At 35.0% G+C, this 24,114-nt stretch overlaps 1 protein-coding gene across 1 annotated transcript; it reads right to left on the bottom strand.

Annotated features, from left to right (window-relative positions):
* Positions 1-1,491: 1,491 nt before the first annotated feature.
* On the bottom strand, positions 1,492-4,691 carry LOC107787852 (cysteine proteinase mucunain). Its single transcript, XM_016609465.2, has 5 exons — positions 4,037-4,691; positions 2,975-3,210; positions 2,716-2,856; positions 2,058-2,510; positions 1,492-1,803 (listed from the first exon to the last, which is right to left on the bottom strand). The coding sequence occupies exons 1-5, from the start codon at positions 4,512-4,514 to the stop codon at positions 1,705-1,707; spliced, it is 1,407 nt and encodes a 468-aa protein (XP_016464951.1). The 5' UTR covers positions 4,515-4,691; the 3' UTR covers positions 1,492-1,704.
* Between the last annotated feature and the right edge of the window lie 19,423 nt (positions 4,692-24,114).

Raw genomic sequence — 24,114 nt, 5'->3', positions numbered from 1 at the left:
CTATTAAATTAATGAGACTTATATAGGCATCGAATAACTTTTTTGTTCTGTATTTTTCTTTATTATATTTTTCAATATTTAGTATTATTGCATTGTTAATAGAAACTTTTATTAGCATATTACTTTTTTAAATTTTTGTATTTTTTATTTGTAAAAATGAAAACAAAAATTATTTTAAAAAAAGAAATTTTAAATTAGCAGTTTTTTATTTTTTGTAATTTTAGTTTTTTATTTTAAAATAATTTTAAAACTCCAACTTGAAACTACTTTTCAATTTGAATGAACAATTTTTTTTTAATTTTCGTTTTTATTAATTTTTTATTTATTTTATAGATATTTAAATTCAATAACATTAACCAAAACTAATTATTAACTAAATAACTAATTATTAACTACTTATTTCATGTGATTTTTTTTCTAGACTGCCACTTGGCTTAAGGAGAGGGTTTTTTCATCTCCTTTTAATAATATATAGATATAGATATAGATTATAGCTAATTATAAGATATCTATATTTATTAATTCAAATAGAGTAACCAATTAATTCAAGATTTAAAATTCAAAAGATTTTTTTAGTTAGAAAGATTAGTTTATTTTATCTTAATAATGCCACTTGGCTTTTTGTGATTATGCCAATTGTCTAAATATTGTACTTTTACTTCTCCTTTTATTATATATAGATAATGTGACTAGTTAAAATCTTATTAGAGAAAAGACCTCCAAAAAGTTCTTAGTAAAGAAAAAAGGATACATATGTTTAATAATATGTGTTGCTAGCTGATATATTAAAATCTTACTATGGAAGCTCAATAGGACAAACCTTGATTAAATTAAATATATTAGAGATTATTTACGATAATTTATAAATGATCAACTAATCAGCTTTTTCATCCTGACAACAAGGAATATGCAGTATTCAAAGCCCAATGGCTAATAGCATAATACTCACTTGTACAAGGCAAAAGGAAGTCTTATTGACAACTCAAAGTGGGAAAGTGTCAAATTAAGATACTTCACTAGGTATAAACAAAGCAAACTTAATAGGAGTATAAATTAAAAACACATTTTTACAATTAACACCAGTCAAGTAATGCCTGAAATGTTAAACATATTTACAATTAATAAGATATTTATATTTTTTCAGTCATACTTCACCGGATTTTAATACTCGTTTTTTGAGTTTTTAAATCTAAGCTTGCATCAATATTGATAAAGCATGACAATGTTTCTAGAAAAAGTTACTAGTAAATTTGCATTAGGAACAACATTCCGCATTGTGTTAGCACATTTTCCCTTAGTTGTAAATTTAGTTTAATAAAATAAGGCTTTAGATAAAACTTCATTTTGCTCCAAAATACTAAAATTATATTTTATTTCTCGCCTTCCAAATCATCATAAAATAGATTGACTAAAAATCACTTTGTCGTAGACATGAAAGTGCCTTTCAATAAGTAATAATCGTAATTATAAATAAAACAATACAATATCAATCAATCAGTACTTGAATTTTCATTCAGAAATTTAAAGATGAATATTTACATTAAGTAAAATTTGTCCAAAATAAAAAATAAAAATGAAAAAGCGTTACTAACTAAACCAATCAACATATGCCAGAAACAGCCTTTCTCTCTCTCTGTCTCAGCCACACATTGAGCATCTCTTCTAAACACGAGCCTTTGCCTTCAACTCCAGTTCCTAAATTACTCAAACGTAACTCACTTTCCTGTTAGATTTCATCCCTGACCAGTTTACTCTAGCTGGACCTCTCTTCAATGCTTTTACTTTTAATGGATTGTCCTTGCTCTGTCACATAAAAAGAAAAAAGATTGTGATAAGTAGTCTTGCATTGATGATTAAACCTATAAAAGGTTGAATCTGTACGTGGGTCTAGCGGTCAATAAACGAGTGAAGACGAAGGTTTAAATATCTGCCAAAGTTTTGGTAGACAGAGTTATCTAATTAATCCTGTGCTGGTAGAATATTACACGTAATAAGTGAAATTGACGATCATTATTATAAAGGAGAAAAAAGCAGAATGGGAGGGAAAAAATATTTACCATAAGGCAAGTGCCAGCATCAACATCACATACAGGATAATCATGGGGACAGCAGCTGTAGTTATCATCACAACAGGTAGCAGACTCATAAGGACAGCATCCCCAGCCAAAACAGTATTCGCCATATTGATAAATGCAGCAGCAAGTAGTGCCCTGTGGGCAGCTATAGTACTCATCGCAAACAGTTGATGGTGTTACAGGAGTAGGAGGAGATGGACCAGGATTAGGAGGATTTGCGCCAGACTTAAGAGGATAAGATGCCTGCATTGCAATTCCACACTTTCCAGTTGTAGAATTAGCGAAATTGCGCTGAAGCTTGATGTAACCACTTTCTCCCCAGTTAGCACCCCATGAATTCCTCACAATCCAGTAATCTTCGCCATTTTCTGTTCCATAGCCAACTACAACTACACCATGGTCTAGTTGCGTTCCACAATATCCAGTGAAAACACCCTGCATGATTTGATAAAAATTGGAAGGGTAAATGAGTATACTAGCTTTAAGTAGTAAAACAAGGCACAATGCAGCCGTGTTTGCAGATTAGGGACACAGGCATACTAAAATGCAATAACGAATCCAGAATTTAGGGCCAGTGAGTTCAGACACAAATAACATATATATTCAGAAGGATATATTAGTCAAGATCCGCCCACCATACCGAAGAGTAGTGCTGGAAAGCTCTGCCACCACCTTCAATAGCAACACTAACTGGTTGATTTGCCACTGCCTTCATCAACGACTTCTCATCGTTTTCTGGAACATCTTCATACCCTTCAATGGAGACAACACGGGCATTTTTCTGAATGACCAAATTTTGTCAGCAAATACTATTAATTACTTGCTATATAGACTTACATTCTGAAATAGTACATAATTAATATTTGGATGTTTTCTTGATAGTATGGTTAATTACTTACCCTGTATGGATCACAAGTGCCATCTTGAGCATGGTAAGGGTAGTCATCTTCAGTGTCAATGCCACCGTTATTTTTGATGAAATCAAAGGCGTAATCCATGAGACCGCCATTACATCCCTGGTTATAACTCCTATCACAATCAACAAGCTCTTGCTCTGACAGACTAATTAATTCACCCGTTACAATTTTATTTATTCCTTCAACAGCGCCAACCGTTGAGAATGCCCAACAACTCCCTTCATAAGAAAATCTCAAATTTCAAACGAGGATTCTATACATAACATAGATATACTGATATCTAACCAATCGAGATATGGGTTTCGTCATAATCAAAGCAAGATTAAACATCAATTCCCTAGGACACTTGGGTTAAAATTTATAACACCTAGAATAGCCAAATATGTCTTCATGGCTTAATCTTAAGTTATACCGCTTTAAATTCTGGTCGATTCCGATTTAGAATGGAGAAAGAAACTGATCAACTTGCAAAAGCAAAATATATACTGTGTCCGTTCAATCTAATCTTTATGCTTTTTGATTACCCCTTATCAGCGTATTAAACAAATTAGGGGAAGCTTAAATAATTTTTTAAAGTTTGTACATGGAATATATTAAGATATACACCAGGTACCTCTAAATTTTAGATCTTTTTATATTTACCCTAGAGAGAGAGAGAGGAAACACTAGCAAAGCAAATAAACATTCCAATTGGAGACACCAAATACTAAATCAGGATGTAAGCTTTAGGTGTATATCATGAAGATTAACTACCAGACAGAGCAGCAATTAATTTATTCTCCAATTTGTTGACTGAAATAAACATGAAAACAGAATCATTAGTTACCCAATAACAGATCATTGACCGTATAAGACGACAACATAGGTCAAAAAACAACCTAAAAATCAAAAACTTTTGACCTACATATGACTCCTTTCAACAATCTATCCAAACTCTTCCTCTTGGTCTCACTCCGTAAGCAGACAAAACAAAAGTACATGTTTACGATAAAGAGCAGAGCTTTCCTTTATAGTAGGAAAGTTTTGAAGAAGAAAAAAACTCACCGCATTGGCCTTGATCTTTAACAGGGGCAACGGCGCCTTTCTCTCTCCAATCAACGGATTCCGGCAACTTTTCGCCGGCCTGAAAAGCGTAACGGTTACTTTTAGGGCTCTTCATCAACCTCGTCTTTCTATCCAACCGTCCACCTACGAACATGGCACGGTATTCCTCGTTGGTAAGATCAGAGAATCGATTCAACCCAAGTTTATATGAGCGGTTCTCAGCGTTGTGCTCGTCGATGAATCTTAAATTATCGTTAAAAATCTCAAATCTTCTCTCTTTCTCTCCGATGGCATTGTAATTCTTTCCGTGCTTAACAAGCCACGATTCGTACAATTCTCTGACTTCATCGTCAGTACGATGATGTGTTGTCCCCATCTGGCCGTGCTGTTCGTCGTAACTAATGATGGACATGTCGAGTGCAGATGAAATAACAAATAAGGTGAGAAGAAAGAATAAGAACGACCTGAAAAAAGTCATGGTGTTTTTGTTCTTGTTTTGATCTTTTTTTGGGTTATTGCAGAGTCTTTATATGTATATATACAGATATTGAGGGAAGCAGAATTTGTGTTGGAGGAGGAAGAGAGGTAGAAATTAGAAAACAAATTGAAGAAGGATGTGAATGGGTAAAATTGGTTTTTAAAAAGATGGTGGAATGGTAAACAGAAGATTGAATGAGGATATGGGGTTGTCTATATACAACCACGGCGTTGAAATAGGGAATTTAACAAGTTTCGTGCAATTCGTGAATTGTGCGAAGCTTTAAATGAGCTACTAATCCTTTCATTAATAGGATTATGAAAATCTTGACCATTCACATTTTTAATTGAATTGTACTTATCCAAGTTTATTTTTGTTAGGATATTTTCCTTTGATTACTTGCTTTGCTTTCACACCAGCGTTACACGAGACTTTGTTTCTATAATTGCTGCATTTATTTTCTTGTTTTTTTTTGTTATTTTGAAAGGGATGATTTATCAAAAGTTTATTATAGCAAGAGAATAGACAGATGAACATTATTTTCTATTTTGGTGTAGTGGGATATTTTGCTTATCCTATAAGCATACAATTTGATTAAAATGCTTGCGTAATTATTTTACACTAAGAATTTTTAGAAAAATTGAACAAGCTCTATGTGCATATATTGAAAACAATTGCACAATAGAATATGAAAATGAAATAAAAAAACTATGGCGGTATGGGGAAATTCCCTTTTTTAGGAAGTAAGCATTAAAATCGCACTTATCTAATTTGATTTTATTAACATAAGCGGAAAGTAATCGTTATTTTTTGTTGACTTGCTGTATAAAATAGTACAAACCTAATATATTGGATGTAATGATATATCAAGTGACATTTGCTTTAATGGTAATATTATTTTATGATCAATTAGTAAGTTAGATGTGTCTGATGGAGAATAAGTGAATACACATTACATAGTGATGACTCTTGATCCTCATTTTTTTTATTTTGCTTCGATTTTTTTATTGATTGTTGATGTTGTTGCTTGTTGTTATTCGTTTTTTTTTTAACCGAAAATTTATCGAAACTGGCTTCTGTATATTCTCAAGGTAGGGTTGGTTTATTGTTGTTGTTAATCCTCTTCTTTGATGAGTACGGGATACAAAAAGTATGAAATAAATTTTACAAGCTTCAAAAAGACGAGGATATGGGGGAATAAATTTGCCGTGCTTCACTTTTCTTCTAGCCTACGTATTCCTTTTTATAGGTGAACTGATTCACTTTAGTACGTTCTTTTTCTTTTTATTCTTCTCCTTTACCCTCTTTTCTCAAAAGGAAAAATGTAGTATTTCAATCAGTTTCAAAAATCTTATCCTTTTAAGTTTTAACCATTGTATACTTTTTTCCAGACGTTCATATGTATTTTTAATAAGTTTTTCCCCCCTGATTCAAGAGTTTCCAGAAAAGTTTATATTTTCATTCGTAGGATTTTCTATATTTAGGAATAGGTAATTGCCTATGGATGTTGTTCAGCGTGAATAGTGTCTCGTTGATGAAATTGGTAAGATAATCTCTTTCCTACTCCATAATTTTGTAGCACATAATTCACTTGAACTCATTTTTATTTTGAAGTTATCTTATATGTTTGACACAATCTTACCACTATAATTAAACAAAATTTTATTACTATTAATTTAATAATTTCTTCAACTAACTTTTAATTAAACTTTACGATGTAGCGACAAGAAATTGAGGTAAAAATGTATTTTACTCTTAGTAGTTCTTAATGAAATGTTACTTTATTTCACACCGAGATAATAAAAGTGATGAAATTCATGTAAAAATTAAATGCTCGTCATCAATCACCTGAATCGTTGAGAGAGTTGTAAACTCACGTCACGCACTTAACATTTGCAGCAAATCATAGTAATATCACAAAATAACTTGTCAACTCACGCATACTCACATTTGCAACAATTCATAGTATTTTATTTACTATAATTAAGTGATAAACTTAGGTGAAAACATGTATTGATTCATCTTGATTTAGTGATAGTAATTTATGAAAAGACCTATATTATGCATTCATTGGGAGTTGTATAAACACGAGATGTGAGTACAATTTTTCCAAGAGATAGCACATACATAGGATTTTTGTGTTAAATAATTCCCCTCATTTGTCTACTATTCTTATTTTGTGGAAGAAATTATCTCTTACGCTCACAATGACCTATAAATTATAACGATCTCCTTTATTTTATTTATGGATCATTTTACTAATCTCCTGTAAAAAAAAACATCATATAAAATGGGCTACAAAACAAAGTCGTCTTTTTTTTCCTGGACAAAATAATAAAATAGAGTGATTATTTGAGTAAAGGAACATAGATCCAAATTTAGTCCTCTACTTTCGAATATTGTCTACATCTAACCTCCGTTATATTATTCGCCCAAATTTACTCCAACCGTTATATTATCCGGCCAAATTTATCCCTACCATCAACAAACTTTTAAAATTACCACTCAGTCCGTCAGGTGACCCAGAATCTTCGAAATCATTTTAATTAAGTCACTTATTCTTCTTCTTGATCCACTATTTTCGAAATAGTTGGCATTTACCTGCTTTCTTAATTAGAAAAAAAAAATAAGAGAAAAAAATATTAAAATAATACAACGGTTAATAAACAAAGTATACTAAACTGAACAATCTAAATTAGGTAGCTTGTCTAAATTCCAAAAGTATTTACAACACCCCAACTTTAATGAATTCGTTGCACCAAAGTTATTGAGACTTTGCAAGTATTGGTGATAGAAGTTGAAGTTCTTTGGAGACTATACATTGTCGAATTCAACTTTACTTTAATCAAATACCTACACATTCTGCACTCTATACTAACCAGGCAATAATAAAATTTATTCGAATATACATGTGCATATATGATGAACAACTGTATATAATATATAATAAATAAACCCGCTGAATTCTACGTTGTATATTTTGAAAAATAAATAAAATTTTAAATCAATTTCTAACTCATCATCACAAGAATAGAAGTGGGTGCAATGATAATTTAAAATATCCATGAATAATTTCTATAGTGTAGTACCTTTAGCAGTCATATAAATATTAATTTCTAAAAATAGTGGAGCAAGAAGAACAACAAGTAATTTAAATAAAAGAAAATTGGGAGATTTAGCATTACCTAACAGATCAAGGTGATTTTAAAAGTTTGCTGATGGCCAAGATAAGTTTGACCGGATAGTATAACAGTAGGGATAAATTTGACAAGATAGTATAACGGAGGTTAAATGTATACAATATCCGAAAATAGAGAGGTATATTTGGCCATTTTCCTTTCTTTTTTTTTTTGGTATTATTTTCTTTCTGCTAGTTTGGCAGCAGTTGTATTTTGGCTTGCAACAAAAATTGGTACTCTATTAATATAAATGGTGGAAGACATGGATTCTTCAAATCCAGTAGAGGAATCAAACAGTGGGACCCTTCATCTCCATCTCTCTTTGTTATTGATGCAGAGTTATTATCTAGATTGTTAAATAATATGTTGGATTCAAGTTTTATTCCTTATTTTTCTAAAAAGAAAGGACCTAACACAACTCATTTGTGCTATGCAGATGACACAATCCTTTTCTCATCTTGTGATCCTATATCCTTAAAGTTGTTAATGGCTAATCTTAGCTTGTATGAACAAGTGTCTGGACAGCTAATTAACAAGAGCAAATCAGGTTTCTATGTATCTTTCAAATAAGATGATCCCAGAGTTGCTGACATGCACAAGATCACTGGTTTCTCCCTTTGCTCCTTCCCTATGATTTATCTGGGATGCCCTATCTATTTGGGAAGGAAGAAGATTATTTTTTTCAACAATATGGTGGCCAAAATCTCTAATATATTGCAAGGATGACATGGTAAACTAATATCATATGATGGGAAAGTTGTACTGATCAAATCTGTATTACACTCTATGCCTATTCACCTTTTGTCAGTGGGTTTAACCTCCTAAAAAGTCCTTGGAGCAAATTGATCAGATTGTGGCTAATTTTTTCTGGGGAAAGAATGATAACAGATGGTATGCATGGAAAGAGTTATGCTTTCCGTTTCTTGAACAAGGAGTTGGTTTTAGAGCTCTACAGGATGTGCGCAAGGCTTTCTCGGCCAAACTTTGGTGGAACTTTAGGACTCATAATAATTTTTTGAAAGAATTTTTTGAGGCTAAATACTGAAAAAGATCCCACCATGTGGGGAAAAATGGAATTACGACCACTCTCATACTTGGAGGAGGATGATGGACATCAAGAAGGACGTTGAACCTCATATCTTATGGAAGATTGATACTGGAGATGTGGCATTCTGGTGGGATAATTGGACAAGTTTGGGTGCTCTGGCATTTTTTATCCATCTAGAGAGGGCTTCTAAGCATACCAAAGTAAAAAAATTCATTCAGAATGGGACATGAAATTATGACAAACTTCATAATTTACTCCCTATGAATGTTGTCAACACCATGAAAAGTTGGAGATTAATGGAAGCAATAAAGACTGCCCTTACTGGCTCCTTGAATCCACTGAATTTTTTTCCACCAAATCTGCTTGGCAACTACTTAGGGAAAGAAAAAGGGAGCACTCTTCCTTGTAGGAAAATTTGGCATAAAGGCTTCCCCTTTAAAAATAAATTCTTTGTGAAAAGGCTTTTACATAAAAAAAATTGCTACATATTTCAAAAAGTATGGTGGTAATTCCATCCAGATGTTCTTGTTGTTCCATCTATAAGGAAGAAGATGTCGACCACCTTCTTAATGGGAGCCAGATTGCTGATATGGTTTGGTCCTACTTTTTCAAAGCTAGCCATGTTCAACACAACAACCATCATATCAGACATAGACTTATGATGTGGTGGTTGACCAAACCCAAGAATGATGTCCATGCTAGTATGGTTCAGTATCTTCTTTTGGTAATTTGCTGGGAGATATAAAAAAATATATAAAAAAATAGATGTTCGGCCAGGTTTGATAACAAGAATATGTCTAGTTGGTATATTATCCATCAAGTTACCCACTATATCAACCTTATTCTTAAAAGTCACTTTCCTACCTTACAACTTCCTACTTCATGGCTTGATAAATGTAAAGCTGTTGATAATTTAAAATTTGCGATCCAATCACATATTATTATTTGGGAAAAGCCTTCTCAAGGATGGGTCAAACATAATATGGATAGTTGTAGCAAGGGTAATCCTGAATTAGCTGGTGGAGGAGGAATAATCAGAAGTCACAATGACAATTTGCTCAAGGCTTTCTTTGGTTTTTATGGGCAATGTACCAATAATATTGCTGAAGCAAAAGCCATACTACAAGGTCTTCATATGTTTAAGACTATGGGCCTCACAAATGTTATGATTGAATCTGATTCCCTTATAGTTGTTAACATGATCAATAAGAGGAGTCAGACTTATTGACAGATCAAACCCATTGGGGATCAGATTTGGAAGGTCATAACAAATGGCAACTTTTTATTTGTACATATCTTTAGAGAAGGTAACTCTATTGCGAATTTCTTGGCAAACTTTAGGGGTAATTATATGAACTCATGATGTCTTCAATGAAGCTATTTCTATGCCTAGTCAAGTTAGAGCTCTTTTTAAGTTTGATCAAGATGGGATGCACATGTTCAGGTTCAAAATAAGAAAGAAGCGATATATCATTACTAATGAAGTCTAAGAGTAGTAGTAGTAGTTTTTGGTCCCTTGTTACATATATATATATATATATATATATATATATATATATATATATATATATGTAATTCAATTCTTGCAAACTCTCTAAGTTTCCTACGCTTAGGGAAAATGCCTTCAATCTTTTGTATATTAACCTCTCTTAGTTTTTACAAAGGTTGATTGCAATCAACCTTCATCATGTAATAGAGGCCAATGTGTATGTCCTCCTCCGTGTAATTATGATCTTTTGGAATGAACAGGTTGGAGTCTAGCCTAACTCCTCCATCATAAAGATGGATTTTTTTTTTAAAAAAGTTACTTTATTTTCCAGTTGAAGGGTGGAGAGTGAGGAACTTTTCAAAACTTAGCATCAGCAGGAATTGAACGCTGGCCAAGGTTTGTTTATCATTCTTTCAATTGCGGCTATTTTTATAATTATATTTCTTTACTTTTCCCAGATAAAAAATTATTATTCAGCCTTAATGTATCCACTATAGATGTAGTCTTTCCACTTAAACAGTGGTTTGTTTTTGCTCCCGTATAAGACTGGATTAGAATCACTTAATCTAGCTGTAAGGAAAATGCATTCAGTATTAGGCCTTTTCTTGTTCCAAAGCCCCATATTAGCAGTATGAACCCAACATCATTTTTTTTCCTGGCTGCATTTCCTTGGGCAAATATGGTCCGAGGATGCTTCATGTTGTTCATCAATTTTATGCGCTAGTTGCTCTAGTTCTTATTATGGAACTTAGGAGTTTAAAGAATTTAAGTCTAGGCCTCGCAATAATGGGGACTTTGTAATTCTAGTTTAATGTTGCAAACAGTCACAGAGTAAAGTTTTATCAATGAATCTTCTTTCAGTTTATGAATGATGTAAGTGTATTTCACTTCATACTTAAAATGATAGATTACATCGAGAATATATACACAAAAGCTAGACACATAAGTCAATAATACATCCCTGAGATCATGCCTTCTACCTACAATATTTAACTATCTATCCGGCATACAATCTAATATTTGAAATACTCTCTAACAATATCTAACAATCCCTCTCAATCTGGAGCGTACATGTTATATGCTCCAAGCTTTCTACAAATGTGTTCAATCCGAACTCCTCTAAGGGACTTAGTAAGCACATCTGCCAATTGGTCATTTGAACCGACGAAGCTGGTGGCAATGCATCCAGACTCGATATTCCGCCGAATAAAATGACAATCCACCTCTATATGTTTCGTTCTTTCATGAAAAATATGATTAGAAGCAATATGAAGGGCAGCCTGATTGTCACATATAAGCTTTTTTCTGTTTGAATTCGACACATTTTAACTCTCGAAGGAGTTATTTCAACCAAATAAGCTCACATGTGGCAAGAGCCATAGCTCGATATTCTGCTTCTGCACTAGATCTAGCAATAACGTCTTACTTTTTACTTTTCCAAGAGATTAGATTTCCTCCAATTATGATACAATACCCAGAAGTAGAATGTCTATCTGACGGAAAACCTGCCCAGTCTGCATCAGAATATCCAATAATGTTTTTGTGACCTTTGTCTTCATATATCAGTCCTTGTCCTGGAGCTCTTTTTATGTATCTCAGAATACGAATTACTGCATCTCAATGATCTTTCACGGAGTTTGGAGAAACTGACTAACCACACTTACTGCAAATGAAATATTCGATCACGTGATAGTGAGATAATTTAGTTTACCGACCAGTCTTCGGTATCTGCTAGGGTCTTCCAATGGCTCCCCCTGTCCAGGCACGAGTTTGATATTTGGATCCATATGAGTGTCAACAAGTTTATAGTTTAACATGCATGTCTCTTCAAGTATGTCAAAATTGTATTTTCTCTGTGAGATAACAATGCCCGTCTTAGATTGTGCTACCTCGATTCCCAAAAAATACTTTAACTTTCCTAAGTCTTTGTTCTGAAAATATTTGAATAGATGTTGTTTTAGCTGAGATATTCCTTCTTATCATTTTCAGTTATGACAATGTCATCAACATAAACGACCAAATAAATATTCTTTTCTGGACCATTATATCGATAGAAAACAGAGTGATATGCTTCACTCCGTGACATCCCAAACTGTTGGACAACAGAGCTAAATCTACCAAACCATGCTCTCGGAGATTGCTTGAGGCCATATAGTGAACGATTTAGATGACATACGAAGTCTAACTCCCCTTGAGCAACAAACCCTGGAGGTTGCTCCATATAAACCTCCTCAGCGAGCTCGCCATGCAAAAAAGCATTTTTAATATCCAGTTGATGAACTGACCATTAATGCATTGCTACTAAGGAGATAAGAAATCGAACAGATGTAATCTTGGCAACCAGAGAGAATGTATCACCGAGTCAAAGCCATAGATTTGGGTGTATCCTTTGGCAACAAGGCGAGCCTTCAATCGATCAAGTTTTCCATTTGATCCCACTTTTACTGTATAGACCCATCAACATCCAACAACAGATTTTTCCTCTGGTAACTTGATCAAATCCCAAGTGTTACTGGTCTCTAGAGCAGTCATTTCTTCGATCATAACATCTCTCCATCTTGGATGTTCCAATGCTTCACTAATAGTCTTTAGTATAGGTATATTAGATAGGGTAGATACAAAGGTATAGTATAATGGGGACAATCGATGATAATTTAAACAATTATATCTTTCTGGTTGTCGAGTAGTACATATACCTTTGCGTATAGAAATTGGTGGAGTCACTGCATCTGATGAAGGAATGACTGGAGTAGGTGACAGAGGAGCAATATATGAGTCATCAGGAGTTACGAATGTATCTGGATCAGGAGTAGTGCTATTATTGGTATTAGCAATAGGGAGAATACGTCTAGAGTATACTTGAAGAGGAGGGGGAAAAACTTGAGGGGTGTCTGGAAGACTAACCTGTGGCACGGGAAATATAGGCACTGGCAAAACTTGAGGAACCAAATTCTTGTTTGTAATGTCTAGTGAAAAATAGGGAGATGTTTCAAAAAAGGTTACATCCGCAGTGATAAAATATTTATGTGCTTTCAGATCATAGCACTTGTAACCTTTCTGGTAACGAGAGTATCCAAGAAAGACACACTTAATAGATTTTGGTTGGAGTTTGTCATTACCAGGACTGTGATCATGAACAAAACGGGTACATCCAAACACTCTCTGTAGCACCTCCTTTGAGAGGGTGCTACTTACGAAACAAATCTAATTTACTACTTACAACATTAAGAAGATATTAATCCAAAAACACATTCAGAATAATTTGGTAGCGGAAATAGGCCCATGCAATAAAGGTTCAAAGTGCAATATTTTTATTTTTGAAAATACTCTTCATAATTTAAAAAAAATAAATGAAATACAATGTCAAAATATCAACATAAGGTGATATAACCCTTTTTTTTTTGAATAATCAACACGTTAAAGCAACTTCCTAACAAAATTATACTTTCATTCAACATCAGTGCAAGTTTGTATTGTACATAAATTTTAAACTATCGGGTATAAAAAGGAAAACTAATTTACTTTTTTGTACATCTTTACAAGACAAAGTGTAAATTCAGCATATTACAAGACTTGAGTTATTAACACACCCTAAAATAACAAAATAAGTTACCAAATTCAAGTTACAAGATTTTTGGTCTTAAGATCCAATAAGCCTCCAAATAACATACATAAGTGATATATATATATATATATATATATATATATATATATCATGTACATGTCCCAAAACTATACAAAACCAAGGTGCATATGCAAATGTGATCTTCATAAGTGCTCCCAAAAAGACTACTTCATAAGGTCCTCTTCAAATTTTATCCCGTACATTACCTACGATAGAAAATAACTATCGCTAAGCATAAAGCTTAGTAGCGTATAAACTTTGGGCTTGGAGCCATTAACTTCTCCAATTCCCATTTTTAGTCATAGGTAGCTCTAATTAAACATAGTTTAAAACATGTGAACAAAAATATATCAAAATTATCGAATATCAAACCTTGAAGTATTTCTAAATATCAATAACAATGTTCAAGATTCAAGAGTCGAGAAAACGTATACTATCAATACAAGAGAGTTTTCCAAATATCTATTTTTCGCCCAATGTGTACGTCATGCCATCACACTAAGCAAAATCAGATATCAAGATGGACCGAAGCCCCAAATCAAGTAGGGTCAAAACCCAGTAGTCAAGAGAATCAAGAACCATATTAAAAATGACTTCCTAGTTTGTACTTAACACAGACCAGTTCCATAATTTAAGACGAACTACAAATCCAAAGTCAAGATGGCAAAAGATCCAAATCAACAGGCATGCCAAGATGAGTGACAAAGTCACTGCCACAAGAAGGATAAAGTCCCTACAAGAATGCAAAATGATCAAACAATCCGTACGAGGGGCGATTTAGCAAATATCTTGCAATACTTGATATAACATGAATACAATGCTATTAATTGAAGACAAGAAAAATAAAATATCAGGTTATTTTAAAATATTCCAGCAAGTAAAAAGAGTACAAAGTTTATACACAAACCTTGGTGTTTTACCACAAAACAGTTCAACCACAACTTGAGGACGTTCGAATCGTCTACGCCATAGACAAACCAAATCCGTCCAATTCCTCAAATACTTCACCTTAGATTTTACAAGGGTATATATACCTTAAATACATAATCAAATATTTATATAAGTTCAGTGATTTAACATGTCAAACTAAACATGATATTGGTAAAAATTACCCAAAATGTTTGAAACAGAAATTCTGGACAGTATCACTGTCTCGTGTTTTGACTCAGATTTGAAGATAAAAAAGGACAAACTAGACTGTGTAGTCTTCTTTAGAGATGTAGATATGTGTCGTAGCATTTTAGAACATCTTAAATCACTCCCATATCAATTTTGTACAAAACGTTATGCTAAAAGTACTAAAAGTAGTACAGGGAGGGTTTGTAAAACAGAAAATTTGGGCATCACCTGCCCTGTACTTTATTACCTAGTTTCGAGTAAATAAAAGATAAACCAGGTTTTGGTTACTTCATAAGAGTTATAGATATATGAAATATATTTCCAGAAAGTCTTGGATCACTTAAAACGGAGCTCTATACAAAAAGATATGAAGAAAACACTAATAGATATCTAGTGTAATTACCACAAAAGAGAGGAGCAACTTGAACTTCACCAAGAACGAGTTTTGTTGGTCGGTTTAGTGAAAATTTATGATGGTTTTCATGGAGATTTTTAGGTGATAAGAAGGAGAGAGAGAGAGAGAGAGAGAGAGAGAGAGAGAGAGAGAGAGAGAGAGAGAGATAGAGAGATGGTGTTTTCTTTGGCATTAAGGACTGAAAATAAGATGAGGTTATGAAAAAGCATGTCACAAAAGAAATATAAAAACTTTGGATAAATATAAAAAATGTGGCTGCCCAACCTATTAAATATCTTTAGATAAATACAAAAGGATGGCAGCCCAAAACCTTAATAATATATAATGTATTTAATAATAATTTAAGTGTTACACATAGCAACACCATGGAACTTCTTTGTCAATATTAACACAACTTAAAGTAAGGAATTTGCATGTATTGTCAATTTAATTTCACGTTTAGGAAGTGCGAAGTAAAAAATATCTCCTCTTTATAAAGATGCTCGATCGAAAATGCAAATATTAGTAAAAATTTGGGGTGTTACACTCTCAAAGGTAGATGATATGGATTTTGACCAGGAAAGAGAATTGAATGAGGACTTTGATATTGCAACAAGGTAGAGCGCATTCTATTGATCAGATAACAAGCAGTGAGAACAACATCTGCCCAAAAGCGAAGAGGAACATGATGGTGTATAAGTAAGGTACGAGCAGTTTTAATAGGATGCCGATTTTTACGTTCGGCGACGCCATTCTGTTGAAGAGTATATGCACAAGAAGTCTGATGAGTAATCCCTTGAGATAACATGAATTTGGAAAATGAAGATGATAAATACTCCTTGGCATTGTCACTACGTAATACCTTTATTGAAACACCAAATTGATTATTTATCTCAGTACAAAACTTTTGAAAGATAGAGAATAATTCAGAACGATTTTTCATTAAAAATACCGATGTGCAGCGAGAAAAGTCATCAATAAAGGTAACAAAATATTGAAATCCTAAACTTGAAACAATACGACTAGGACCCCATACATCTGAGTGAACAATGTCAAACATAGACAAGGCCCTATCATTGACTCTTTTGGGAAACGAAGTGCAAGTGTGTTTCCTAAGTTGACAAGACTCACATTCAAAAGGAGACAACGTGGAAAGACTAGGAATTATTTTCTGAAGCTTTGCAAGATCCGGGTGGCCTAAACGGCTGTGGAGAGGATCAACTGAGGCAGCAGAAGTGAAGGCAACCGGCAGTTGTGATTTGGACATGTGATATAGTCCCTGTGACTCATATCCTGCTCCAATCGTCGTTCCTATACTCTGGTCCTGTACAACAATAGAGTTAGCATAAATTTGACAAAGCAACTAAGATTTTTGGTTAATTTGCTAATGGAAATTAAATTGAATGGGAATTCGGGAGCAAATAAGACCGAGTTTAAAGAAATAGAGGGAAGAAGTTGCACTTCTCCTATTCCTTTTACTACAGTTCGTGAACCATTAACAAGGGTAACTGCAGGGATGTTTGAGGAATACACAAGATTTGAGAAAAGATTCTGATTACCAAAAATATGATCAGATGCACCAGAATCCAATATCCATGAGCAAGTGGGTGAAGTCCTGGTCAGACAAGCAGAAAAATTACCAGCTTGTGAGGTACCAGATGAAAGTGATTGTTGTTTGGCCGTTTGATACTGCAAGTAATCACTATAATTCACTCCAGACGGAGTAATAGAATCAGCATGTTGACTATTTGTATCTCCACGAGTTTGAACCATGTGGGTTGTACTTCGATTGTCAGTACGTGATGGTGGACCATGCAGTTTCCAACATGTTTGTTGAGTATGGCCTGGCTTGTTGCAATAATTGCAATAGGGTCTAGAGCTTTTACCTTTACCCCTTTGTGAGACATTTTGTTCCTGTGAGTTTTCATTTTGCACAGCTAACACAGATGTCTCAAGTTTAGTAGTATCAAGTGTTTCTGAACCAACATGCAATAAATCGGGCATACACTTCAACTAAGGAAGGAACCGTAGAACTTGCCAAGATTTGATCTCTTACAGGACTAAGATCAGATCGAAGTCCTTTCAGTGCCAAAACCATAAAGAACTTATCCCTTTGTTACTCTTGCATGGTGACACTTGCAGATGGTGGCATGAGAGAGTCAAATTGATCTTTTAAGGTATCTATTTGTCCTATATAACTCGCCATATCTTGATTATTTTGCTGTGGTTGGACTAAATATGATACAACTTTATATATACATTGTATATCATTCGTGTACAAAGTCTTAGCTTTAGTCCAAACTTTATAGCAAGTTTTACAAGATTGAAATAGGTTGAATAATTTAGGATCCAAAGAATTTCATAAAAGATTGCACAACTGCGCATCAATTCTATTCCACTTAGTCTTCTCAGTAACAATAATATCACTAGAATATTTTTATTAAATGTTCTTCATATCCCTGACCCATAAACCACATTTCAACTGATGAAGACCATTATATGTAACTATTACTGCCTTGTAATCTAATAGTTCTAATAGTGGGAGAATTCGAAATTGAAGAAAAGAATGGTTTGATGTCACCTGTCTGTGAAGAACCATCTTGCTCCGATATTTTGAGATTCTAATTTCGGAAAGGTCAAATATGCAAAAACAAAAAATCTGTTGTAAATAACGTCCACTAGAATCCAGATTAAGCCAAAATAATGGCTTGATATAAAAGAAAAACAGACATCAATAGTGAACTCTTTGAAAATGCAATAAAGAGGTGGGACAAATAACCCACTAGGTGTAAAAGAAAGGCAATAAAAGTGGGACTTGAAATAGCTTCAAGAAAAAACTTATCAGAAACCCAATTACTTTGTTCCTCTCTCAAAATACAAGACCCAACAACTCATCTTCCTATCTCATTATACCTTCAACAACAAGAAGAAGAAGCAAAAGTAGAGAAATATCTTACGTGTTCCAAAAATAGCAAGATTGGTGACGATTCTTTCTGAACTCAAGTGTTTTCTTGTGGAAATAAGATCTGGTCGGGAAAGGAGACTACTAATGGAGTCGGGGGTCAGAGGGTAACAAGATCTAACCCGGAGTAGTGACTGCCAAAAAAAGCAGCCGGAAAAAGTATGAGTCTCTACTGAGATCGTAGAGGCTCTGATACCATGTGAATGATGTAAGTGTATTTCACTTCATACTTAAAATGATAGATTAAATCGAGAATATATACACAAAAGCTAGATACATAAGTCAACAATGCATCCATGAGATCACGCCTTCTACCTACAATATTTGACTATCTATCTGACATACAATCTAATATTTGAAATACTCTCTGACAATAACTAACACAGTTTTTACCTAAGCTACCCCGAGGCCCAATTTTTTGCTGACTTATTTCATGATTTCTATTGATTTCCGAATCTTTACTCCTCCTATTTCCATTTGAAGCATAACTTAAATAATTTTAAATCATGGAAACAAGAGTTGCTCTTGGCTTAATAACTTTAAAATCTTTGAAAAAGGAAGAAACTTTTCCTGCTTTTGGCTCAAGGATTAGTACTTACACCCCCAACCTTTGATCGATTGACCCAGCTCAAGGATTAGTACTTTTGTTCTAAGCCTTCTCACAACCACTCTTCATTTCATGTCCCATTAATATTTTCATTTGTCACCACCCTTACATATTGTAGTCTTGAGTCATTTAGCGCCATTGCTATTTCACCTGGCTGAGTTGGTAATTGGTAGTTAATTTGGATTGAGGCATAGTTGATGGATCTATAAAACTTATGTAGTTGGCCTTATTGGGTTAATTGTATATGCTGTTTATAGTACTTATGTAATCCCGAATTATGGTTTCAGGTCTGATTTTTAAATGAAGAATTCTGATCATATTAGTGTCTCAATTCACATTAGATCATAAGCCAGAGAATATCAGTTGTGTCAAGGTAATATGTGCTAAGTTGAGTTAATGTGATGACCCAAAAATGTCATCTTTAAATTTAATAATTAATTCTGTGTTCTAAGACCTTGAAAAGTACTATTTATCATTACTCGACTTGCGTGCGCAGTCCGTAAAATTTATCAGAAAGTTTTTATGTGAAAAATGGATTAAAATATAAATTAGAGCTTTAAAACCCAACTAGGTTGACTTTGGTCAATATTTTGAGCAGACAGACTCGGATCACTATTTTGATAGGTCCGGTAGGTCTGTATCATGATTTGGGACTCGGGCGTATGCCCGGAATTAAATTCCGAGGTCCCTAGTCCGAGATATGGAATTTTAATAAAAAAAATTAAAAGTTTAAGTTCAAATAGTGACCGAATGTCGAATTATGTGCAAACGACCCCAGAATAGAAATTTGATGATTCCAACAGCTCCGTATGGTGATTTTGGATTTAGGAGCGTGATCGAAATTTTATTTGAAAGTCCGTAGTAAAATTAGGCTTAAAATGGCTAAAATAAGAATTTAAAGTTTGGAAGTTTGACCGGGGAGTTGACTTTTTGATATCGGGGTCGGAATCCTGTTCCAAAATTTTATATAACTCAGTTATGTCATTTATGACTTATGTGCAAAATTTGAGATCAATCGAACTTGATTTGATAGGTTTCGACATCGAATGTAGAAGTTGGAAATTCTAAGTTTCATTAAGCTTGAATTGGAGCATGATTCGTGATTTTAGCGTCGTTTTATATGATATGAGATTTCAAATAAGTTCGTATGATGTTTTAGTACTTTTTGGTATATTTGGTTGAGGTCCCGATGGCCTCAGGTGAGTTTCGGATGGTTAACAGATCAAACATTAGACTTAAAAAGCTGCTCCAATCTTTTCTCTTCTGCTGGATATTCTGGGCTGTGATCGAGCCCAAGATTGTGCCCAGTTATCGAGCCCAGGGTCGAAGCCAGAGACGAGGCCCAGCCTCGATACCATGATCAAGGCCATGATCGAAGGACCAGGCTCGAGGCCATGATCGAAGGACCAAGCTCGAGGCCATGATCGAAGGACCAGGCTTGATGCCATAATCGAGGCCATGACCGAGGTCCAGACTCGAGTCTGTGATTGAAGCCACGATCGAGGCCTAGGCTCGAGGGTCATGATCGAAGCCACGATCGAGGCCGAGTTCCGAAGGCTGCCTGGGCAGATTTATAAAAGAGGGCATTCATCCCATTCACCATTTTTAACAAACTGGAGTTTGAGCAGAGGCGAATTTGATAGATTTTTAAGAAAAGACATTGGGATAAGTGATTCTAACTCGGATTTGGTCTATATACACAAATATATCATTTATTTTCACCATTTAATTAGTTTTTTGAGATTGAAATTTGGGAAATTCTTGAAATCTCATAGAAACGAATTTTCGAGATTTCGGTATCGATTCAGAGTCGGATTTGAGTGAAACTGGTATGGTTGGACTCGTAATTGAATGAGTTGTTGGATTTTATGAGTTTTTCTAGATTCTGAGATGTGGGTCCCACAGGCGAATTTTGATATAATATCGGATTTTATTGAAGAATATAGTATTTTCTTATGAAATTGATTCCTATAATTTTTGTTGACTATATCAAATTAATTATGATGAGATACGAGTTGATCGGAGTCAAAAAATCGAGTAAAAAATATATTACTTGGTTAAATTGGAGCAAGTCGAGGTAAGTGACATGTCTAACCTTATGTGGGGAAAATTTTTTCTAGGATTGGTATTAATTGTAATGTGATGAAAGTCGTGTTGTACACGGGTTAAATGTGAAGGATTATGTTTTTAAATTGTGTAGATCACTGTTGCATATTAATTAAATTATTAAATCTTGTTATATTCTCCATCATTGATTTGATTTATATACTTTAAATTTGCTTGGCCTTTTTCCTGCTAATTGTCTTACATGTTTAGTTGGGACTTGGTTTCTTTTATTTGTGCATTATTTGAAGGTTGATTTTCTTTAAAATAAATATTATTAATATGAAGTATTTGACATTTTAAATTTGGTATTGAAGCAAAGTATTAAAGAATTTGAAATATTATTTTGCTGAATTATTTATTCCTGAATATTTTTGTAAGATTTTCGTACTCATTGTAATGGAGCCGTGAGCTCTTTATTGTGAAAAAATATTATTAATGATTTATTTTGGTATGATCCGTGAGCTCTTGATTGTGGAAAACATTGTTGTTGAATTATTTTGGCAAGTTAAATTATTTGAGCACTTGAGGTGCAAATTGTGATATAGTGTGATATTGATAAGCATGCGGTGGTATAAGGTCTGTGTATTGAAACGCATGCGGTGAGATAAGGGTGTCTTGATACGCGTGGCTAGTAGGGGGAACTACTAGAAGTAATGCAGTATGATAAGGATGGCTAAAACGTGGGATGCTATTTCGGAAAAAAATATTTTCTTTAAAATAAATTATGAAGGCTCCCGCGGTGAGATAAGAAAATGAGATATTGTGAATTTATTTATGATTTGGGACTATGAGGCAGTACCTCGGGAGTGCCCTTGTTGATATTGATCTATGGCCACAATTGCCTTTAATTATTTATTGTGATTTTTCTTAAAGTTGAAAGGAATTCTGTTTTGATTCCACGAGATATTATTTGGCATAATGTTTTGTAATTAAATGGTGACATGCTACTTGATTCATTTTCATTGTCATTGTATTTTATTATATTGTTAAATATTTTACCATGCAATTATTACTTTTCAGTACAGCCTGACTTGACCTCGTCACTACTTTACCGAGGTTAGGCTTGGCACTTAATGAGTACCGCTGTGGTGTACTCATACTACATTTCTGCACATCTTTTTATGCAGATCCAGGTACACCTTACCAGACCAGACATCAGTAAGCTAGCTATACGAAGAGACTTCGAGGTATATCTTTCAGCGTCCGCAGACTACGGAGTCCCCTTCTATCTTACTATGTTGTCTTCCTTATTTGCTTTAGACTCTGATGTATAGAGACATAAAGAATAAATTCATAGAAGCTTGTGACTTATTTTTACCGGGTTTTTGGGAGTTGTAATTATTTGAATTGTAGTTTATTTATTTCAGATATTTATGATTATTGCGCATTGATAGGCTTACCTAGTCTTAGAGACTAGGTGCCATCACGACCTCTTACAAAGGGAATTTGGGGTCGTGACAAGTTGGTATCAGAGCACTAAGTTCATAGGTGTTATGAGTCGCAAGCAGGTTTAGTAGAGTCTTGCGGATCGGTACAGATATGTTTGTATTTATCTTCGAGAGGCTATGTAACTGTTAGGAAATATTCACTTCTTTGATTCCTTATCGTGCGCCTTTGTTGATTTCGAAGTTCTAAACAATTGTCTTTCTACTCTCTCACAGATGGTGAGGACACGCACAACTGGATTCGATGATCAGACACCCGTGCCCCCTGTTGGAGCCGCAAGAGGCCGGGGTCGGGGCAGAGGCCGAGTAAGACCATGTGGTGCAGCCTGAGCACCTGCACGAGCTGCTGCAGCAGAGCCACCAGTAGCTCCAGTTGGAGAGCAGGCACCTGAGACGCCTGTTACTACTCCTGCACTTCAGGAGACTCTTGCCTCGTTTTTGAGCATGTTTGGCACCCTAGCTCAGACAGGGTTAATTCCACTTGCTCCTGCCACATCTCAGGCTGGGGGAGGAACACAGACTCCCGCCGCCTGTACTTCAAAACCACGGGCACAAGTTGACCATGCCCTAGAGGTTATACCAGTGCATCCAGTTGTCCCAGTTCAGCCTGAGATTAGGACAACAGTTTCAGAGGGGGAGCAACTCAGGCTCGTGAGGTACAAGAAGTACCACCCTCCCACTTTCAGTGATTTAGCTTCAGAGGATGCTCAGGGTTTTCTGGAGGAATGTGACCGTATCCTTTGTACTATGAGTATTGTGGATTCCAGTGGTTTTTTTTTACGGTATTCCAGTTTAGAGGAGCAGCCTACAAGTGGTGGCGGGCATATGAGTTGGATAGTCTGGCTAAGGCAACTTCACTCACTTGGACTCAATTTTCAGATATGTTCTTAAGGGAGTATGTTCCTCAGAGTCTTAGAGATGCATGGCGCGCAGAGTTTGAGCAGCTGCGCCAGGGTTCTTTGACTGTGTTAGAGTATGCGGTCCGATTCAGTGATTTGGCTAGGCTTGCACTAACCTTAGTTGCTACTGTTCGAGAGCGAGTTCGCAGATTTATTGAGGGTATCCACCCTAGTATCAGATATAGTATGGCCCGAGAGTTAGAGATGGACATCACATACCAACATGTGGTGTCAATTGCTAGGAGATTGGAAGGTATGCGGACTCAGGAGAGGGAAGAGAGGGAAGCTAAGAGACCCCGAGATTCTGGCACATATAATAATTCTCATGCCCCAGTTGCAGCCCGTCATGGTAGAGGTTATGTGAGCCGTCCTATTCATTCAACACTTCCAGCTTTCAATGGTATTCCGGCTACTCCCAGACCTTAGGTTCCATTATATTATGCACCGCCAGTGTCTACTGTACCTCATGTATGGGGTGCTTTCAGCGGACTGTCTAGTCGATCGGGCCCGATCCAGTCCCAGTAGCCACGTCCTTCGAGGGCTTATTTTCAATGTGGTGACACTCGTCATATTATGAGAGATTACCCCAGATTTAGGAGGGGTGCATCTCCACAAATTTCTCAGGCCCCACCTATTCCACAGGGTCCTCAGGCTTCTCAGGCCATGATTACTGCACCAGTTGCCACTTCACCTGCACAGCCAGCTAGAGGTGGAGGTCGGGCAGGTA

Source organism: Nicotiana tabacum, chromosome 19 (genome assembly GCF_000715075.1).
Source record: "Nicotiana tabacum cultivar K326 chromosome 19, ASM71507v2, whole genome shotgun sequence".
In the NCBI taxonomy this organism is placed as follows: domain Eukaryota; kingdom Viridiplantae; phylum Streptophyta; class Magnoliopsida; order Solanales; family Solanaceae; genus Nicotiana; species Nicotiana tabacum.
The sequence above is the reverse complement of the archived record's forward strand: the minus strand, read 5'-3'. Positions and strand labels throughout refer to the sequence as shown.

What these genes read in the sequence shown, in the direction of transcription:
- LOC107787852 (XM_016609465.2), bottom strand. Translation starts at nt 4,514, where the DNA reads ATGACTTTTTTCAGGTCGTTCTTATTCTTTCTTCTCACCTTATTTGTT. An exon ending in TAAAGATCAAGGCCAATGCG is followed by an intron (nt 3,211 to 4,036) that starts GTGAGTTTTTTT and finishes TTTCTTATGAAG; the next exon opens with GGAGTTGTTGGGCATTCTCA. An exon ending in GCACTTGTGATCCATACAGG is followed by an intron (nt 2,857 to 2,974) that starts GTAAGTAATTAA and finishes TTGGTCATTCAG; the next exon opens with AAAAATGCCCGTGTTGTCTC.